General features: G+C 40.7%; 1 protein-coding gene across 1 annotated transcript in view; it reads left to right on the top strand.

Moving 5' to 3' along the window:
* LOC126485089 (piezo-type mechanosensitive ion channel component) overlaps positions 1 to 19160 on the top strand; it is a 699946-nt gene that overhangs the window by 359504 nt on the left and 321282 nt on the right. The window contains exon 21 of the mRNA XM_050108694.1: positions 1735 to 1925. Within this exon, the coding sequence (XP_049964651.1) occupies positions 1735 to 1925 (191 nt within the window). The remainder of the gene's footprint in view (positions 1 to 1734; positions 1926 to 19160) is intronic.

Raw genomic sequence — 19160 nt, 5'->3', positions numbered from 1 at the left:
CACATATTTCAACATCTATGACAAATTGCTCATGTGACATTCAGTACATCAGCTCTCTGACATCTCATCCAGCTGCAGTATCTGACTGGTGTGTACCATCCATTCTAGGCCAGAGTACAATGCATCATGACAAATCCAGCTCCACTTAGACTTCAGCATGCACCTCATATCCATTTTTACTAACAGACATAAGTGCAGCTAATTATTTTTCATTCTTTTCTACATTTCTTTAGTACTGTTTGGTGGTGTTCCTATTCAATAATATCTTTATTTTATGTATCCACATTATCATGTGCTCCTATTCTACCATCCCTCCTCCGCTCATTACAAATGCTGAAATTTAAAAAGTGTTTTAAAGTTTTAAAAAATTGTTAAAAATCGTATGCCAGTACTCTTGTTAATGTAACTATAAAATCTATCATACATTTTATGTGTAGACATGTGAGAATTGACAAAGAGGGGCTTTCACTCCGTCTAGAGATAGTTACTTGGTAGATTTTATGAATAGTTTATTCCCCTCCTTTTATCTATTGACTGTGCAAAGATGATTACAGTCTGGTCAGAATCAATTACTGCATTGTGAAATGATTATATCACAAAAGCATAAAAAATAAAAGAAAGCATTTGTTTAGTATTCATTGTCCACTATTTAGAATTTGTGATGCATTTGATTTGATATCACTGTGAAAATTAGTGCCTAAGCTATTTGACTAATGTTCCTGATTTCAAATTTACTGCTGATGCCGCATTCAGTAGCACATTTAAATTGGTCAAACTAAGGCTATAAAGAGATTCATTACCTAAGTAACTCCATTTGTTACAAATTTTTTTTATGGATTTAGATGTAGCCACTATACAATTTGCTTTAAAGAATGTTGGTGGTATAAAAATTTATTTTGGAGATGTAAAATTTAAGTCAGTTTTATCGGACTGACCCTGGAAATTCTTTAGAAACTTTAGTCTATGAACCTGTTCAAAACTAAATTACCAGCTGTGTTCAGAAACTAGAGTTAAAAGTTCATAGTTTTTCTGATTTGTATTGTCAGTTTTAGTTTCTCCAGTGTCTCAAATGGTCCTTAAATTTGATAACATTGCTCAAGATGGTCACCATAGTTTGCGACATGAGGTGCTGTTGTAATCTGTAGTTGTTCTTGATGATAAGGATGTTATTCACTTAATTTTGTTTGCAGTGGTGATGTCTTTTGTAATCCAGTGTTTAGGTGCAATTAATCTACTTACACAGCTTAATTTAATTTTCATTGTTTTTTAAATTTTACTCAGGGTGTATAGTAATATAAGTTTTCTTTCTGATTTCCATATTACCTGGGTCAGGTTGTTCCACCTCAAGTGTCAAGCTGTGGGCAGCTGGATGGTCACGGGCACAAGCAGGCAGTGGTGGGTAAACTGGGTGCAGGGAGGGCGGGAGCCTGGCAGTAGTGTACCCTATCATATACCCTGCTGATGTGCTACATGCAATGGTGGGCAAAAGAATTGTGCATGGGCAGAGAGTAAGGTGAGAATGGGTTGCAATAGGACTACTTGGAGGGTAGCCTACTCAACAAGTGCCTGCTCATGGTAAAATTGACAGGCACTTGTGGGACTCGTGCTCCATGGAACACGATTGGAACTGCCTGACCTTGGTGCTCTGTGGGTATCAGTAATTGCTGTACTTTAGCAATTGTATTTCAAAAACTTCATTAAAGCCATATTCATTTCTGCTTTTTTATTTTCAAGGTTTAATATTGGTTGCAACATTTCGAGCTGTTATAAACATCCGGCAGAAATATGTGCGACACTTAAGGGGTTTCTCCACTTTGAGGCCAACTGTTATGTTCCCTAACATAAGGCGTGCTGATGCAGATAAAGATCTTAAATCTTTTGTGAAATACCTATTTAATTATGGATTCTACAAATTGGGCTTGGAGGTAAGTTTTAAGTAAGTGTATTGATTAGAAGGAAGTAAAAAATTATTGATATTAATTTAGCCTTCAAATAGTTCTTTCTTGTAGGTTTAGTAAGAAGATAGTATGTATACTTGTCATCTCATGGCCTTCAAGTCACAGTTGCCATATGCCAAGATTTTCTGTAATACTGGGAGATTGTACACCTGGAGGGAGGGAACTATGTACAGTGGAAGGAAGGAAACTGAAGTTTTCACAGCAGTGATTGAAGCATCTTAACATACTTGTGGTCAGGACTATGTGGTACTCAGGAATACCAGAAAGGAGTGAGAAATTGGGAAAAAACATCTACAGAACAAGGGAGCGCATTCAGAGAGAAGAGGCAAGTGCACTAGGAATTGATTGTGGTAATAATAAGACAAATGTGTAGCAGTGATAACAAGGACTTCCAAATGGCACATGGCATTTTGTACTTATCTGCAGTGTCAAGGTGGGATCTGGGGTCATGCAAATAAGTAAATTGGGCAGCACTGGATAATCAGCCAATGTATGTAGCCATTGTTACTGTAACTCATCTGTCATTCTGTAGCATTCTGCTTATATGGATGGGTCCATGAAAATGTAGACAATCGTTGATAGTTGGTATCTTTGGAACAAAATGACATACCATCGCAATTTTGAGTGTTAACTTTGTTCATTATTTTGTGAACAGATCTTAGTGCTCTGTTTCCAGCAGATGATGGTGATGACAGTGCGGCAATAAATGAAGTAAGATTTTTGTTTGAACAATACAAGGCCATATTGAAATGGTACTGGAAGTACAAAAGCATGTTGGAAATACAATGGCAGTGGTGTAATGTGTATGGGACTCAGCCACCACACATACAACAATTTATCATATTGCGAATAAATTTGAAGCTGACAGTACTGTTCAGGATGTGCCTAAGGAATGGTCTGACTGGCCAAAAACAACAACAAGTAAGCTTCCAGCAGTGCTGTATTGCAACATTTTACTAGCTTACCTCAGAAATCTGTGAAGCAGGATGCACATGAAGGGAGTGGGGGGAGCCTGTCAAGCATATGATGAATTCTGAAGGCTGCAAAGTGGAAAGTGTACATTCCAAGATTGCTACACACTATTAACACCGGTGTCGCCGATCAAAGTGTGGAGTACTGTGAATCGTTTGAAGGCATGCTGGCATGCTTCGCGAGGGTGAACAGTACTGTAAATCACTAAAACTGTGTCTACAGGGCTCATGAAAATCATCACGTTCATGTGGACAAACATGTTAATCCACCGGGTGTTAATGTGTAGTGTGGTCTGTCATCATGCATTTTGATTGGCCCATTCTTCTTTGAAGTTACTGTAACTAGTGAGGTGTATCTTCATATGTTGCAAACATTGATTTTACCTGCCATCCGACAGATGTTTGGAAATGAAAGACTGTGGTCCGCCTCATTACCACAGAGATGTCAAAGCCCACTTGGATGAAAATCTACCTCTACAATGGATAGGTCAAAGAGGAGCTGTTGAGTACCCACCACAGTCTCCAGACCTTACATCTCTTGACTTCTACCTAAGGGGGACCTTGAAAAATGAAGTTTAACAAGACAAGCCAGCTACACTGAATGAGCTATGAGAAACCACCAAGGCGTCCTTTGCGTCTATCACATCAACAGCACTGACAGCCATAGTGCAGTCTACAGTTCAGTGGAATAAACATTGTTTGGCTACTAATGGGAGTCACTCTGAACACATGAAATAACCTTCCCCCCATGCAAGAATTGTAATGCTATGCCATTTTGTTCCATTAATAATGACTATGAAAGAGTGTCTACATTTTTCTGCACCCCTCTATGTTAATAATTGACCTGTGATTCTTAAAGCCTTCTTTGTTTTCTCCCCATTAGCCTGATATGTAGGAACTCGATTTTGTTTAGGAGTCAAGCTAGTGTGGAATCTCCAAGCTAATACCGCATTGTCTTCCCAAAAGAACAAACACTGGAATCATAATTTCAGATAAGTAGATGGTATTTAATATACTCATATTTACTGATGAAAAGGGATGTTTTTCTGATCAAAGAATTGTAATAATCATTAGACCTTTTGAAGTGATGTGTGAGTCATGATTATCAAGTATAATTAATGTTGGGTAATCAATTGATGTTATAGAGAATCTGATGAAATGAAACCAAATGTCTCAAAATTCTCACCAGTCATCCATCCACTGTCATAGCAGCAGAACTCTGATCCTGGAGGAGCACCAACTTTCATTAAATCGCTCACTCTTTTTCTAGGAAACACATATAAGGGTGGCAAGGCTGTACCAATAGCACTAACAGCACAACCAATTGTCACTAATGTTCCTGTTTCTGACGAAGTGACCTTTGAAACTCGTTTCTCTGCCTTACTGCCAATTATCTTCCTTGGTCATTGGACTGTGCTGACTCCAGTCTCATCTACATGATAAATGTTTTCAGGACCAAAGGCATGTTTGTCAAATACTTTACTTAAATTATCAAAAAACTTCTTCACTGTTGCTGTGTTAAAAGGTGTTGCTCTACCAAGGCTTGTAGCCTGTGGAGTTCATAGGGATAAATTCTTGTTCTGTAGCATGAAACCACAGAGCCAATCATAACTTGCTACTTCATTATCTTTCCAGTTGTTTGGATAGCTGAAATTGCGATTGGCTAAATTAAGGACCACAGCATATTCAAAAACAAATTTTCTAGCTTGAATTGGTGTTAAACCATAGTTCCAAAGATGATAAAACTAGGGTGGGTCAAACCTCCTATATGGTTGAACCTCCCATATGGTCATGCCTCCCCAGTTTCCCCTACTCTCGCTTCCTACTCTAGGGCAGCAGTTTGTTCAGTTGTGACACCTGAAAAATCTGGAAATAACTGTACTGTTGTCATTTCAGGCTGCTTGCATGAAAACTGCCACTTTTTCATTTCTTCACCTCTGTAATACAAGTTCATATGAGGAAGGGAAGTAATCCTGTTTACAAAATAATAGTGAATTGTGGGTGCTCAGCTGAGTTGGAAACGATGACTCAAGTCAACACCCAGAAGCTCATTATTAATCAATCATGCTAAGACAACCTGAGATAACATGTTTATTAAATAGTTTGAGCACACTTCTCTTATAAAACCTATTATGTTCTTGAAATGATTGTTTCACAGTTATGATGACCAATTCCCGTACATTCTCTAAAAAAGGTAGGAAGATTTTTCTGTTTAGCAAAAGTGACAAAAGCAGATTTCAGAGTACTTGATGGCTCAACACAAAAGTTTTGTCTCAAGTACAGATAGTGTTGAGGATCAATGGACAAAATTCAAAACCATCGTACAATATGCGTTAGATGAGTATGTGCCAAGCAAGATCGTAAGAGATGGAAAAGAGCCACCGTGGTACAACAAACGAGTTAGAAAACTGCTGCGGAAGCAAAGGGAACTTCACAACAAACATAAACATAGCCAAAGCCTTGCAGACAAACAAAAATTACGCGAAGCAAAATGTAGTGTGAGGAGGGCTATGCGAGAGGCGTTCAATGAGTTCAAAAGTAAAGTTCTATGTACTGACTTGGCAGAAAATCCTAAGAAATTTTGATCTTATGTCAAAGTGGTAGGTGGATTAAAACAAAATGTCCAGACACTCTGTGACCAAAATGGTACTGAAACAGAGGATGACAGACTAAAGGCCGAAATACTAAATGTCTTTTTCCAAAGCTGTTTCACAGAGGAAGACTGCACTGTAGTTCCTTCTCTAGATTGTCACACAGATGACAAAATGGTAGATATCGAAATAGACGACAGAGGGATAGAGAAACAATTAAAATCGCTCAAAAGAGGAAAGGCCGCTGGACCCATGTGATACCAGTTTGATTTTACACAGATTACGTGAAGGAACTTGGCCCCCCTTCTTGCAGCGGTGTACCATAGGTCTCTAGAAGAGCGTAGCGTTCCAAAGGATTGGAAAAGGGCACAGGTCATCCTCGTTTTCAAGAAGGGACGTCGAACATATGTGCAGAACTATAGACCTATATCTCTAACGTCTATCAGTTGTAGAATTTTGGAACACTTATTATGTTAGAGTATAACGACTTTTCTGGGAACTAGAAATCTACTCTGTAGGAATCAGCATGGATTTCGAAAAATCACGATCGTGTGAAACCCAGCTCGCGCTATTAGTCCACGAGACTCAGAGGGCCATAGACATGGGCTCCCAGGTAGATGCCTTGTTTCTTTATTTCCGCAAGGCGTTCGATACAGTTCCCCACAGTTGTTTAATGAACAAAGTAAGAGCATATGGACTATCAGACCAATTGTGTGATTGTATTGAAGAGTTCCTAGATAACAGAACGCAGCATGTCATTCTCAATGGAGAGAAGTCTTCCGAAGTAAGAGTGTTCTCAGGTGTGCCCCAGAGGAGTGTCGTAGGACCGTTGCTATTCACAATATACATAAATGACCTTGTGGATGACATCGGAAGTTCACTGAGGCTTTTTGCGGATGATGCTGTGGTATATCTAGAGGTTGTAACAATGGAAAATTGTACTGAAATGCAGGAGGATCTGCAGCGAATTGACGCATGGTGCAGGGAATGGCAATTGAATCTCAATGTAGACAAGGGTAATGTGCTGCGAATACATAGAAAGAAAGATCCCTTATCATTTAGCTACAATATAGCAGGTCAGCAACTGGAAGCATTTAATTCCATAAATTATCTGGGAGTACGCATTAGGAGTGATTTAAAATGGAATGATCATATAAAGTTGATTGTCGGTAAAGCAGATGCCAGACAGAGATTCATTGGAAGAATCCTAAGAAAATGCAATCTGAAAACAAAAGAAGTAGGTTGCAGTACGCTTGTTCGCCCACTGCTTGAATACTGCTCAGCAGTGTGGGATCCGTACCAGATAGGTTTGATAGAAAAGATAGAGAAGATTCAATGGAGAGCAGCGCGTTTCGTTACAGGATCATTTAGTAATTGTGAAAGCGTTACGGAGATGATAGATAAACTCCAGTGGAAGACTCTGCAGGAGAGACGCTCAGTAGCTCGGTACGGGCTTTTGTTGAAGTTTCGAGAACATACCTTCACCGATGAGTCAAGCAGCATATTGCTCCCTCCTCCGTATATCTGGCGAAGAGACCATGAGGATAAAATCAGAGAGATTAGAGCCCACACAGAAGCATACTCACAATCCTTCTTTCCACGAACAATACGAGACTGGAATAGAAGGGAGAACCGATAGAGGTACTCAAGGTATCCTCCGCCACACACCATCAGGTGGCTTGTGGAGTACGGATGTAGATGTAGATGTTGAATTGGGTTAGAGGTGAAGTAATACACATGGTCACCACTAACAGTGGGGTCATTCCACACCAAGTGGTCTAAAACTGAAAAAAGTTCCCACCATCATGGTCTCCAATTTTCGTCAAATTTTAACTGTAGCTTTAGTCAAGTGTTGAAGTAAGTTTCCCAAGATTTCAGGCCTCTAGCTGCAATAGCTGCTGATCTAGACCCCCTTGTCTGAAGTGTACTTAGTCCGTGTGCATGCAACATAAAAAAAATGTCATATTTGGAGTCTAATAAAATCGAAACTAATTCATAAGAATGGTTAGTAAGATGCGACCCTGTACAGTTTTTTTTGCTGATTCCAACGAAATTATGTATAACATTACTCATGCAAACCCCGGTCAAATAACTCGACTCAAAGTATACTTCAAAATTTGTCGTGACACAACGCGACAAATTTTGACCAATATTAAGACTGCAATGATTTCCTTGCAGTTGAAGATATGGACTTGAACTTTTGGCCAAGCTTCATGCTTGTGCTAGACATAATGCAGCCGGATTTGCAATGATCCAGGCCATATGGTCGCCCTGCAGTATCTCTTCAAATTAGGCAGTGTCAGCACAAACGGTAAAATTTACCAAAGTTTCAAGCCAATTACTAAAAAATAGTTGGCCTGAATCTGCTTGTGAATAGTATCACCTAAAAGAGAAACTCTTGCTCTACAAGACTGACATTTGTTTTTTTTGCAACGCGACCATTAAGTACTCATTAACTCACATCAAAGTTGTTATATTTTGTATGCGCGATGCACTAATTTTTCTTCATTTCTAGGAATTTGAATCTTAATAGTCGCTTAGAATTACTGATATAATTGGATATTTCATTCGTGTTTTATTCAGTGATTGGCCAGTGAGAGATGTCAGAAGTTAATGAAGAAGAAGAATCGTTGGCCCCCTGTTCAATTGGAAAAGATGCTGCTGCATCGAAGTGCCATGTTATCTTCTATGCTAAGAAGACTGGATTCAAAGCGTTTAGTGATTTCACAGAATGTGACCAGAAATTGCTTGTTTCGCGTTCAGAAGCCAAACTTGACGAAAATTCCATCATTTGCTTCCACCATGAAGCCCTCTTCCTACATGAATATCAAGCGATGCAAAAGAAATGTTGCAATCCATTCAAGAAGAGGAATCACAATGTAAAAGCTGGACTTAGACTGCTTGATAATGAAACAGCTGCCAAACTTTGCCTGTTAAAGAAAAAAGAAGTGATTGATATAAAACCTGGTCAGAAGCTTTGCCCTCGCTGCATGTCGGCACTGAACCAAAAGCTAGAAGATTCATCATCACTATCAACCCAATCTGAACAAGATTTCACAACGGATGAAACTGAACCAGCCATCAACAAAAGTTTATCATTTATTGGTGCTTCACCATTGAAAAGAAGACAACTAAGTAAAAGAGATAAGCAAAGCTATGCAAAAAGAAAGATCTTGGATGCACAAAGTTTAATTGGGAATCAAATTGCTGCTGCTGTAGGAATCAATTACGATGAACAGCCAAGTTCAAGTAAAAGTCGCCCATGCAATAATTGTGCAGATCTTGATAATCTTATAGAAGAGTTGAAAGAAAAATGTAAAGTGTCAAATCGTAGGACAAAAGTTCAAATATTGACCTTGGTTCCAAGAAGCTGGACAATTAAAGATACGACAACAGCATTTAATGTATCAGAAAGAATGGTAAAGCAAGCGAGAAAACTGAAGAATGAGCAAGGTGTTCTAGCTTTTCCAGCAAATCGGCAAGGAAGGAAGCTTTCAGATGAAGTTGTCCAGAAAGTACATGACTTTTTTCAAGATGACGAATTCAGCAGACTTTGTCCAGGGAAGAAAGACTGTGTGCCTGTGAGAATTTCAGGAACAAAGGTGTACAAGCAAAAGCGGTTGTTGCTTTGCAATTTGAAGGAAATGTACGTGTCTTATCAGAAGCAAAATGGACCAGAAATTGGCTTCTCAAAGTTTTGCGAGCTTAGACCAAAATGGTGTGTTACAGTTGGCTCTGCTGGAATGCACTCAGTTTGTGTCTGTACAATACACCAAAATGTCAAGCTTATGCTCACTGGTGCATCAATCAATGAAGACTACAAGGAAATTCTTAGCAAAGCTGTTTGCAGCTTGGAAAACAAGGATTGTATGCTTCATCGTTGTGAAAACTGCCCTGGTCCAGAAGGTGTAGAAGCAGTTATTGCAACATATTTTGAAGATAATGACCCTGAAGAACTGATTGAGTACAAACAATGGATTCATACCGACAGGGATACTTTAGAAACAAAGCAGCTTTCAACAGAAGAGTATGTTGAAGATATTGCAGCAAAAATTTGGAACCTGTCTTGTCATCACTACATTGCCAAGCATCAAAGCCAGCACCTGAAAGCTCTCAAAACTGATTTGAAAGAAGGCGAATTCATAATACTAATGGATTTTGCTGAAAACTATTCATTTATTGTTCAAGATGCAGTGCAAGGCTTTCACTGGGAAAACAGTCAAGCAACAGTTCATCCATTTGTAGTCTACTACTGTGAAAACGAAGAGGTGCAATGTGTGAATCTTTGTGTTATTAGTGACTGCCTTCGACACGATACGATTACTGTCCATGTTTACATTGGAAAAGTAATCAATTACCTGAAGATGCAATTTTCCAAAATAAGCCACATCCACTACTTCAGTGATGGTTCAGCTGCACAATATAAGAATTTCAAGAATTTTCTCAACTTATGCTATCACAAAGAAGATTTTGAAATAACAGCAGAATGGAATTTCTTTGGAACAAGCCATGGAAAGTCGCCTTGTGATGGCATTGGAGGCACAACAAAACGGTTGGCAGCAAGAGCAAGTTTGCAACGTCCATATGAAAACCAGATTCTAACACCCAAAGATCTTTTCAACTTCTGCAATGATAATATCAATGGAATCAAATTCTTTTTCATCAGCAAAGAGGAAGTTGAAGAAGAAAAAGCTTCTCAAGAAGAAAGATTCCTGCAAGGGCACACTCTAGCTGGCACAAGAGAAAACCACCATTTTTTGCCCATTGATATGACGACAATTAAGGTCAGTAGAGTTTCTAATGATGCGACATCTTTTTTGGCCAAAATTAGTGCTGCTGAAGTAGTAGTTCAAGTCATGGATCTTCAGCCTGGGCAGTATGTTGCTTGCATTTATGAAAAGAAATGGTGGATTGGAAACATCGTTGAAATCTCAGTCGAACAGAAAGATGCTTTCATAAGCTTTATGCATCCTCATGGTCCTGCAAGTTCATTTTATTGGCCCTTAAGACGTGATACTTGCTGGATTCCAGAACAACTTATCATTGGTGTTATTCCAGCTCCATCAGTGACATCATCTGGTCGGCAATACAGTTTTCCTGAAAGCATTCTCTTGCAAATCAACGATGCTTCCAGAATGATGAAGTAACTGAGGAAGACAGGCTTGGGAACCTGCATAAAGAAACCCACAATCAGGCTTGGGATCCTGTGGTAAAGACACCCTGTAATCAGGCTTGGGAACCTGCAGTAAAGATACCCACCCGTGGCTGTTACTGCATGGCTATCGGGCGTGGCCCCTATGGCGATGGGGATGCTGGTTTTATTGTGATAACCAGTAATGGCTCAGCCATCATGGACCAACGCAGGGCACTGCGCACACAAAATATAAGATACTTTGACCTGAGTAAATAAGCACTTAATGGAAGCGTTGCAAAAGAAAAATATATCCATCTTGTAGAGCAAGAGTTTCTCTTTCAGATGATACTATTCACAATTAAATCCAGGCTGACTATTTTGTAGTAATGGGCTTTGAACTTTGGTAAATAAAGCCATTTGCGCTGACACTGCCAAATTTGAAGAGATTTTGCAAGGCGACTATAAAGCCTGGGTAGTTGGAAATCCAGCTGTATTATGTCCAGCACAAAGATAGGACTTGGTAAAAAGTTCAAGTCCATATCTTTATCTGCAAGGAAATTATTGCAGTCTGAATATTGGTCAAAATTTGTCGCATTAAGTCACGACAGAATTAGGGGTACACTTTGAGTCGACTTGTTTGACCGGATTTTGCATCAGTAATCTTATAATTAATTTCGTTTGAATCAGCACAAAAAACTGTACAGGGTCTCATCTTACTAACCATTCTTATGAATTGGTTTCAATTTTATGAGACCCCAAAAATGGCATTTTGTCTGATGTCGCGCGCATGCGAACTTACTACCCTTCAGACAAGGGGGTGTAGATCAGCAAGTATTGCAGCTAGAGGCTTGAAATCTTGAGAAACTTAATTTAGCACTTGACTAGTGCTACAGATAAAATTTGAAGAAAATTGGAGACATGATGGTGGGAAGGTTTAGACCACTTGGCATGGAATGACCCAGTGGTCTTTCAGAGCTCACAAATGTTACTGTTTATATAACACAGAATTGTTGTGTGGTAAGCTGCCATCGGTAATGTACAACCATCACAGTTGTTCACCTTGAAGTAGAGTCTAAACCAGTTCAGCACAAGAAAAACACTCCACTTGATGTATTCTTGTACTGAAGAGTGATAGATGACATTTTGAAGGAATATCTGTTCATTTACGAAGAAACTAGATTATAATGGCCTTGGATGAATATCCACACAACTAAGTACAACAGAAATGTGTCTCCTGTGATACTGTCTACAATGAATTCCAGTCATATTAGGCATCAATGTGGAGACCTGGGACATTACTGGGCCGATGCTCCCAGCTTGTAATGGCTGATATACTGCTGGTGAAGACCGTAATGAAATGGGCTGAGGGGACTGATGACCATAGATGTTAAGTCCCATAGTGCTCAGAGCCATTTGAACCATTTTGAACTGGGCTGTGTCTGCTGGCATGAAATGCTGAGATGGGAGTGCTGGTACTGCTATCTTGTAGCACAGGGGCCTAACTGCTGATGCTGCCACATGGAACTGCTGGTACTTCCAACTTGGAGAAGTAGAGCATAATTGGCGTAGCACATGGTGTGGCATTGTTTGGCCTAAATAGTCAGGCATGGATGAATACCCATGTGATACTGTGAGTGTATGTGACATGGCATAGCAGAATAGTGCCCTTGCAACAGAGAGTGTTGCTGCAATAGTCACGCTGCCTGTCAGCGAGTTGGTGCCGCCAGATGCTGTGGAAACGAAGTGTAACTCCACAATAAACAGCCCAGGCCATACAAGGAAAATATGTCAGTGTTGACGAAAGTTGTTTATGCACATCTTCCTGGTGGGGCAGCTGGCCACACGACTTGCCTGGTGTGTGGAGGAATGAACTACCAGTTGAATACAGCACCAGAACGCCTGGGTGCTCCAAGAAATTCCTTATTATGAGGATTTTGACTAAAATATTTCTTGTATTAGTCAAGACCACACCATGTCACTAGTTTTTACTGAAATGACTTATTTCAAATTGTCAACTAAGAAGAATAAACCAAATTAAAGTGTTTATAATCTATCATTACATGTTTTTGACAAATTTGAAATAACTATCTTAACTCCCTGTTGCTCGAAAAACATGTAACGTCTCCAAAAAGTTCTTACTTCATAATTTTTAGTTTGCTAAATGTTATTTTTTTTCCATCTACTAAAACTTAATGATAGAAATGATATTATAAAAACAATTATTAATACTAGTAAATGATTGCCCCATGAATGTGGTGTCATGCAGCTGCACATGGTGTGGTCAGAATAAGAGAGCACTTGCTCTCATAATCAAAACCAGGCTGAATACAGAGCACCTTATAAATACCAGAGACTATAGAAGAAATATTTTGTAAAACAAGAGGAAGGCAACCACTAACCTATAGCAGACTGATGTGTGCCACATAGACACACTTAACAGAAAACAATGTTCACTAGCCTATGAGCTCTGGAACTTTCTCTGGTAGAAAGTACACACACACACACACACACACACACACACACACACACACACACACACAGTGACACTGAATATGAATTATCATTTATTGAGTCTTGGCTGTCTTGGCTAATGGATGTGGGGAGGGAGTTGGGAAGGACACACAAAGTAAGGAGGAGGCAGCAAAGTAGTATGATGAAGGAGTGGGAAGACAGGTGATTCAGCAGCTGCACAGCAAGACAAAAGGAGTTCTGAGGGGGTAGAGTATGTGAGAGATATAGAAAGAGGGTTGGGGGAGACGGGGAAAATGGAGGAAGCTGAAGACGGAGTGGGAGACAGGGAGGGAAAAGTGAAGGGGAGAGATGTAGAAAGGAAATGGGGGGGGGGGGGGGGGAAGGGAGGGAGGGGGAGAGAGAGAGAGAGAGAGAGAGAGAGAGAGAGAGAGAGAGAGAGAGAGAGAGAGAGAAATCAGTGCTTGAATTTGGTGGGGGAGGCAAAAATGGTGGGAGCTGGTATTACACTATTGGGACAGGGAACGAGTGGTGTCAACAGCAGCAGAAAAGAAAATGTAAGGTGAGGCAGTGGGAAACAGGTTAGTGGATGTATAAGCCAAAGGAGGTTGTAAGAATGCTGGATATACTGGAAAGACATTTCCCACCTGTGTAGTTAAGACACTTGTACTGTAATGGAGTATGCAAAAGGCCAGCATAATGAAGCAGTTGTTAGTCATTTGTGTTATGGTGTGCAGCAGATTCAGCAAATGGATGGTCATGTGTCTGGGCGATCACAGTTTGATGGTGACCAGACACACGGGTAGACAGTGGGTTGCCTTACATGCCCACAAAAGATGCTGCACAGTAATTGCAGCATAGCTGATATGAAATACGGCTGCTATCATCTGTTGCCCTGCCTTTTATAGGGTAGGAAATGCCTATGACTGGACTGTGCTAGGAAGTGCTGGGTGAGTGTATGGGGCAGGTCTTTCATTTGGGTTATTGACAAGGGAATGACCCATAAGATGCAGGCTTGGAATAGCATGGATAAGGATATTCTGTAGGTTGGGTGGATGCTGGCATACTGCTTTGGGTGATGTGGGTAGCATTTTGGGTAGTATGCTACTCATCTGGGGACACAAAGAGATGCAGTCAAATCCCTGGTAAAGCTTTTCAAGGTCAGTCAGTCAGGGTGATACTGGGGGATCAGAAGAATGCTGGTTTGTGGCTGGTTAACAGGTTTACTGGTGTCAGAGGAGAAGATGGCAAGGGATATTTTATAAGGATGAGTTGCAGGAGTATTGTCTTTCAGCAAAGGCTCTGTTAAGTTTTTTGGTATATTTCGACAATTCCTGCTTTCCACTGTAGAAGTGGTATCCACTGTTGATGAGGCTGTAGGGAAGTGAATTTTGGGTATGGAATGGATGACAGCTGTCAATGTGGAGGTACTGTTGGTGCTTTTGATATGAACAGATGTTTTTATGATGCCATCTGAGAGAGGAGATTGACACCCAGGAATGAGGCTCATTGAGTTGAGAAGGACCAGTGGATACGGATTTTGGAGTAGGTTTTGAGCTTATGGAAGAAAGAACAAAGGTTTTCCGTGCCATGAGTTCAGATTGTAAAATGTCTTTGGTGAATCTGAACCGGACAAGTGGTTTTAGCTGTTGACTGGATAAGGAGGATTCTTCCAGATGGCTGATAAAAGTTGGTTTAGCATGATGCCATGCAAGTATCCATGGCAAGGGGTTATATATTTGGCCTTTGAAATTGAAATATAGGGTTGGTCAAAAGTCTTTGTACAATTATGAATGTTTATTGTATAAAAGTTATAGAACTTACAAATTTGTGATTTGTGACAAATGAAAGAACAAATCACCCAAGTTTTTGTCACAGTGCCAGTAAACTTCAACATGTGCACCACTTGTGGCTCGAAGAGTCTCTAATTGATCTTGGATTTCCTTTTCTAACACCAGCAATGGCATCTGCTATCCTCCTCCTCCAGTATCCAGATCAGGTACTTGTGTAGCGTAAACCTTGTCCCTTACATAGCTGCACAAAAAGAGATCTAAAGGTGTTGTGCCTGGAGCTCTTGCAGTCCAGGCTGTGGGGCCATCATGCCCTGTACATCTGTCACAAAATGTTTCATTAAGAAAGTTTCCAGCACACAGTCCCCAGTGTGGTGGTGCTGCATCTTCTTGGAAAACCATATCAGGCTGCAAGTCTCCCAGTTGTGGTACCACAAAGTGTTCTAGTGTATCCAGACACCTGTTAGCTTCGCTTATTTTTTGACAGACAAGAAAAGGCCAGTGAGTCTTTTTGCATATTAAACCAAACCACACATTCATTTTAGGGGAAAGGCTAAGATGATCTTACGCAATTTGTGATCTTTCTGAACTCCATATCATCACATTGTGCATGTTAACTTTACCCGATCTGTGGAAAGTATTCTCATCTGAAAAACAAATTAGTTGAAGAGGCTCATTGCTGGTGTCGATTTGTGCCAATACCTTAGTTGCAAAAGTTGCTCGACAAGTTCCGTCATTTGGTTGTATTGTGTATGTTATCCAGACCTTATATGCATACAGGTGCAATCTGTTGTGTAGAATTCTTTGCACTGTAATTCTAGGGATCCCAAATTCATGAAATGTGTGTCAAGTAGATTTGGAATGGCTGTGTAAGAACGCCTGTTGCACAGCTCTTGACACTTCATTCACTGAACAAAGGCCACCCTGTTTGTTTAATCTTCATGAACGATGCAATAATACTCCTATCCTGTGGTACCACAAAACACAGTGCACATTCTCCTTGTGTGATGCTATTTTACAGTGACAGTGATTGTAGTGCTCTGTACTCGGCTTCTATGTGCAACAAAGATATGGAAACAAACTTGATGGTTTATACTTTCATTTTTCAGAAACCACAGATTTGTAATTACTATAGTTTTGTGAAATAAATATTGAAAATTGTACACTGCCTTTTGGCCAGACCTGTAAATGTGGGTCAGGATGTGTTTGGCAAGGATTACAAAGGAGGTGGTAGTTTTGATATCAGGAGGATGCTGAGAAAGGTAGTTCCATGGCCATGAGGTCATGGGCATGAGGTTTGTCAGTGTATGAGGGTGTCACATCCACTATGACTGACAGGCAGTCTTATGGTAATAGGATAGGAACTGTGGAAAGGTAGTGCAGGAAGTGAACAGTGTGGTAGATGTAGATTAGAGGTTGCAGTCAATAGTTTGGGGTGTTAATCCAGTTAAGGAAGCCCATACTTGACACTCCACAAGTGTTGGCAATCTCTTGTGCTGGGTAACTCTGCTTATAAATTTGGGTACTATGGGAATTTGACTTGCGAATGAACAGTGTGCAGGAGATGCAGCCAAGACCATCAGCTAGTATGGCTGATAGTTACAGTTTATTCAATGAATGAGTAGCTTTTTAGGATTTGGGTTGTTTATCAATGTTAAGTTTATTTTAAAGTTAACTTTCAATGGTGAACAATGGTGTTAGAGATTGGTTTGCATGTAACAGTCGTAACCTCACTCCAGAGTATGGTAAGAATGTGTACACCATGCATTTTGTTTGCATTGTTTCTGTTTGTCAATGTGAGTGTTATGCTGCTGATGATGCTGATGACTACATGGTTGGGGTAAAAAACATCGAGAAGACATGCACTGTGTTTCAAACCAGCCCCAGAAAATTACTCAGACAAACTGCACAACAGGTGGGAGTCAATGGGAGACACTGGGACAAATTGTTGTGGAAGACCTGCATCTCTTCCCATACAAAATTCAAACCCAACAGTTAGTAAGGCCCAGGGCCATGGAACAGTGGTTGTGTTTTGCCAATGCTATTGTCCACAGAATTGATGAACAGGACTTTGATGTAAATATGGTTTGGTTTAGCTACAAAGCCCACTTTCATTTGGACAGGTTCATCAATAAGCAAAATTGGTGCGTTTGGAGGACTGAGAATCCACATTTCGTGATCAAGAAGTCTCTTCACCCTCAATGGGTTACTGTGTGGGTGCAATGTCCAGTAATGGAATAATCAGTGCGATATTTCTTGATGGTATGCTGACTACCAAACAGTACGTGAAGGTTTTAGAAGAGGATTTCATCCCCATTATCCAAAGTGAAGCTGATTTTGACAATATGCGGTTCACGCAGGATGGGGCTCAAACCAATCAAAGCAGGAGAGTCTTTGATGTCCTGGAGGAGCACTTTGGGGACCATATTCTAGCTTCAGGGTACCCAGAGGCCACTGGCATGGGCCTCAACTGGCTGCCATATTCCATGGATCTGAACACACACAATTCATGACGAAATAAATCTCAGGTGAACAGTTTGGTATGAGTGTGCATAGCTTCATTCATAGAAGGAAGTGGGTGCTCGAATGCAGCCTGGAAAATGTTATCATGCCACACTACCAATTTCTAAAGAAAAAAATAAAGAGCTTTTTGATATTCTCCCACTTGTTCCACCCACATTCCACAACTTTTACAAAGATCTCAAAACAAATGAAGATGAGAACTACCACCCTGACTTAGAACGTTCCTTTTATTTTCATCATTGTAAACTATGTACAGCATGACAATAATTTAACTATATGACAAAAATGTAAATCAGTTACAAACGACAGCATACTCACACTTTGTTCAATGTGTAAACATGACTACACATATTTGGATTTAGGTTATTACATGTTTGATATGCATGGCATCATTGGCGATGATGTGGTGCAGACAAATAGTGGAATTCTGCATGACCTGCCAAAGTGTCGAAACATCAATGCTGTCAATGACCTCATGAATGGCTGTTTTCAGCTCAGCACTGGGGTCATTGCTGTACACCTTATCTTTAACATAGCCTCAGAAAAATGAGTTGTATGTATTGTGATTCTTCAATTTCTCCAGGCATATTTTATGACAAAATAAATCTCGGGTGAACATCCTGGTATGTGTGTGCATAGGACACAATATTTCGGCAATCGACCATGTTGCCATCATCAGGTGCGCTGATGTACTGACCGGTGGTGGGCTGGCACCATGTATCTATAGGACAATCCCCCTCCTGCTCCTCTTTCAGGTGCTTCCTATGAGTCGGTGCGGTCCGCGCCCCGCGCACAGTCCAGGTACAGAGTCCGTTCTCCCGCTGTCTGGGCACTGCGTCCTAGGTCTTCTCGTTCAGGAGGGTCTGCCGGCACCGCTCTCGTTATTCTTCCCTCCTCCCCCGAAGTCGGTACACTCTGGGAAATATCCTTTTTCTTCTTAATCTGGGTGATCGTGGGTTCCCACGCCTTGCTAAGGATGTAACCGCTGTCACAATTTAGTTGTGGCTCCCTTACTCTGATCTCTATGGCTTCTTTAATGACACAGTCCCGGTATTTGGAAGTCTATCAGGACTTTGGTTTGGGGATAATACATGCTGTGGAGTTCAGACAGGCAATGCTCAGCGATTGCCAACTTACTGGGCTCTTGCAGTCTAGTGTGCCGTTGATGTTCTCGGCATTGGTCCTCAATGGTATGAATGGTCTGCCCTGTGTATACACTACTGCGTTGGCAAGGTATCTGATAAACCCCTGATTTATGTAGAGCAAGGTTGTCCTTCACACTACCAAGAAGGCTCTTGGTTTTGCTTGGAGCACGGAAGATGATTTTTCACTTGGTGTTTACGTAAAATGTGTCCAATTTTTCTGGATAAGGCCCCGCAAAATGGAATAAAAGCCAAGGCCTCTCCTCCTGAGGTTCATCCTCAGTTTCCGCCAGTGCTGCAGGTGTGGGAAGTAGAGCCTTCCGTATTTGCCCTTCCTTGTAACCGTTCTTCCGAAACACGCTCTTCGGATGCTCCAGTTCTTGTTGGGTACTGTCCGTATCGGAGATGGTGTGAGCTCTGTGTGCAAGACTTTGAGCACGCCATTTTTTGTGCCAGGCGGTGGCAGCTATCCGCATGTAGGTACAAATCGATGTGCGTCTTCTTCCTATATATGCTGTGGCCCAAAGTGCCATCAGTTTGTCTTCTAATCAAAACATCTAGGAAAGGGAGCATCCCACCCGT

Source organism: Schistocerca serialis, chromosome 6 (assembly GCF_023864345.2).
Source record: "Schistocerca serialis cubense isolate TAMUIC-IGC-003099 chromosome 6, iqSchSeri2.2, whole genome shotgun sequence".
Classification (NCBI taxonomy): Eukaryota; Metazoa; Arthropoda; class Insecta; order Orthoptera; family Acrididae; genus Schistocerca; species Schistocerca serialis.
The sequence above is the reverse complement of the archived record's forward strand: the minus strand, read 5'-3'. Positions and strand labels throughout refer to the sequence as shown.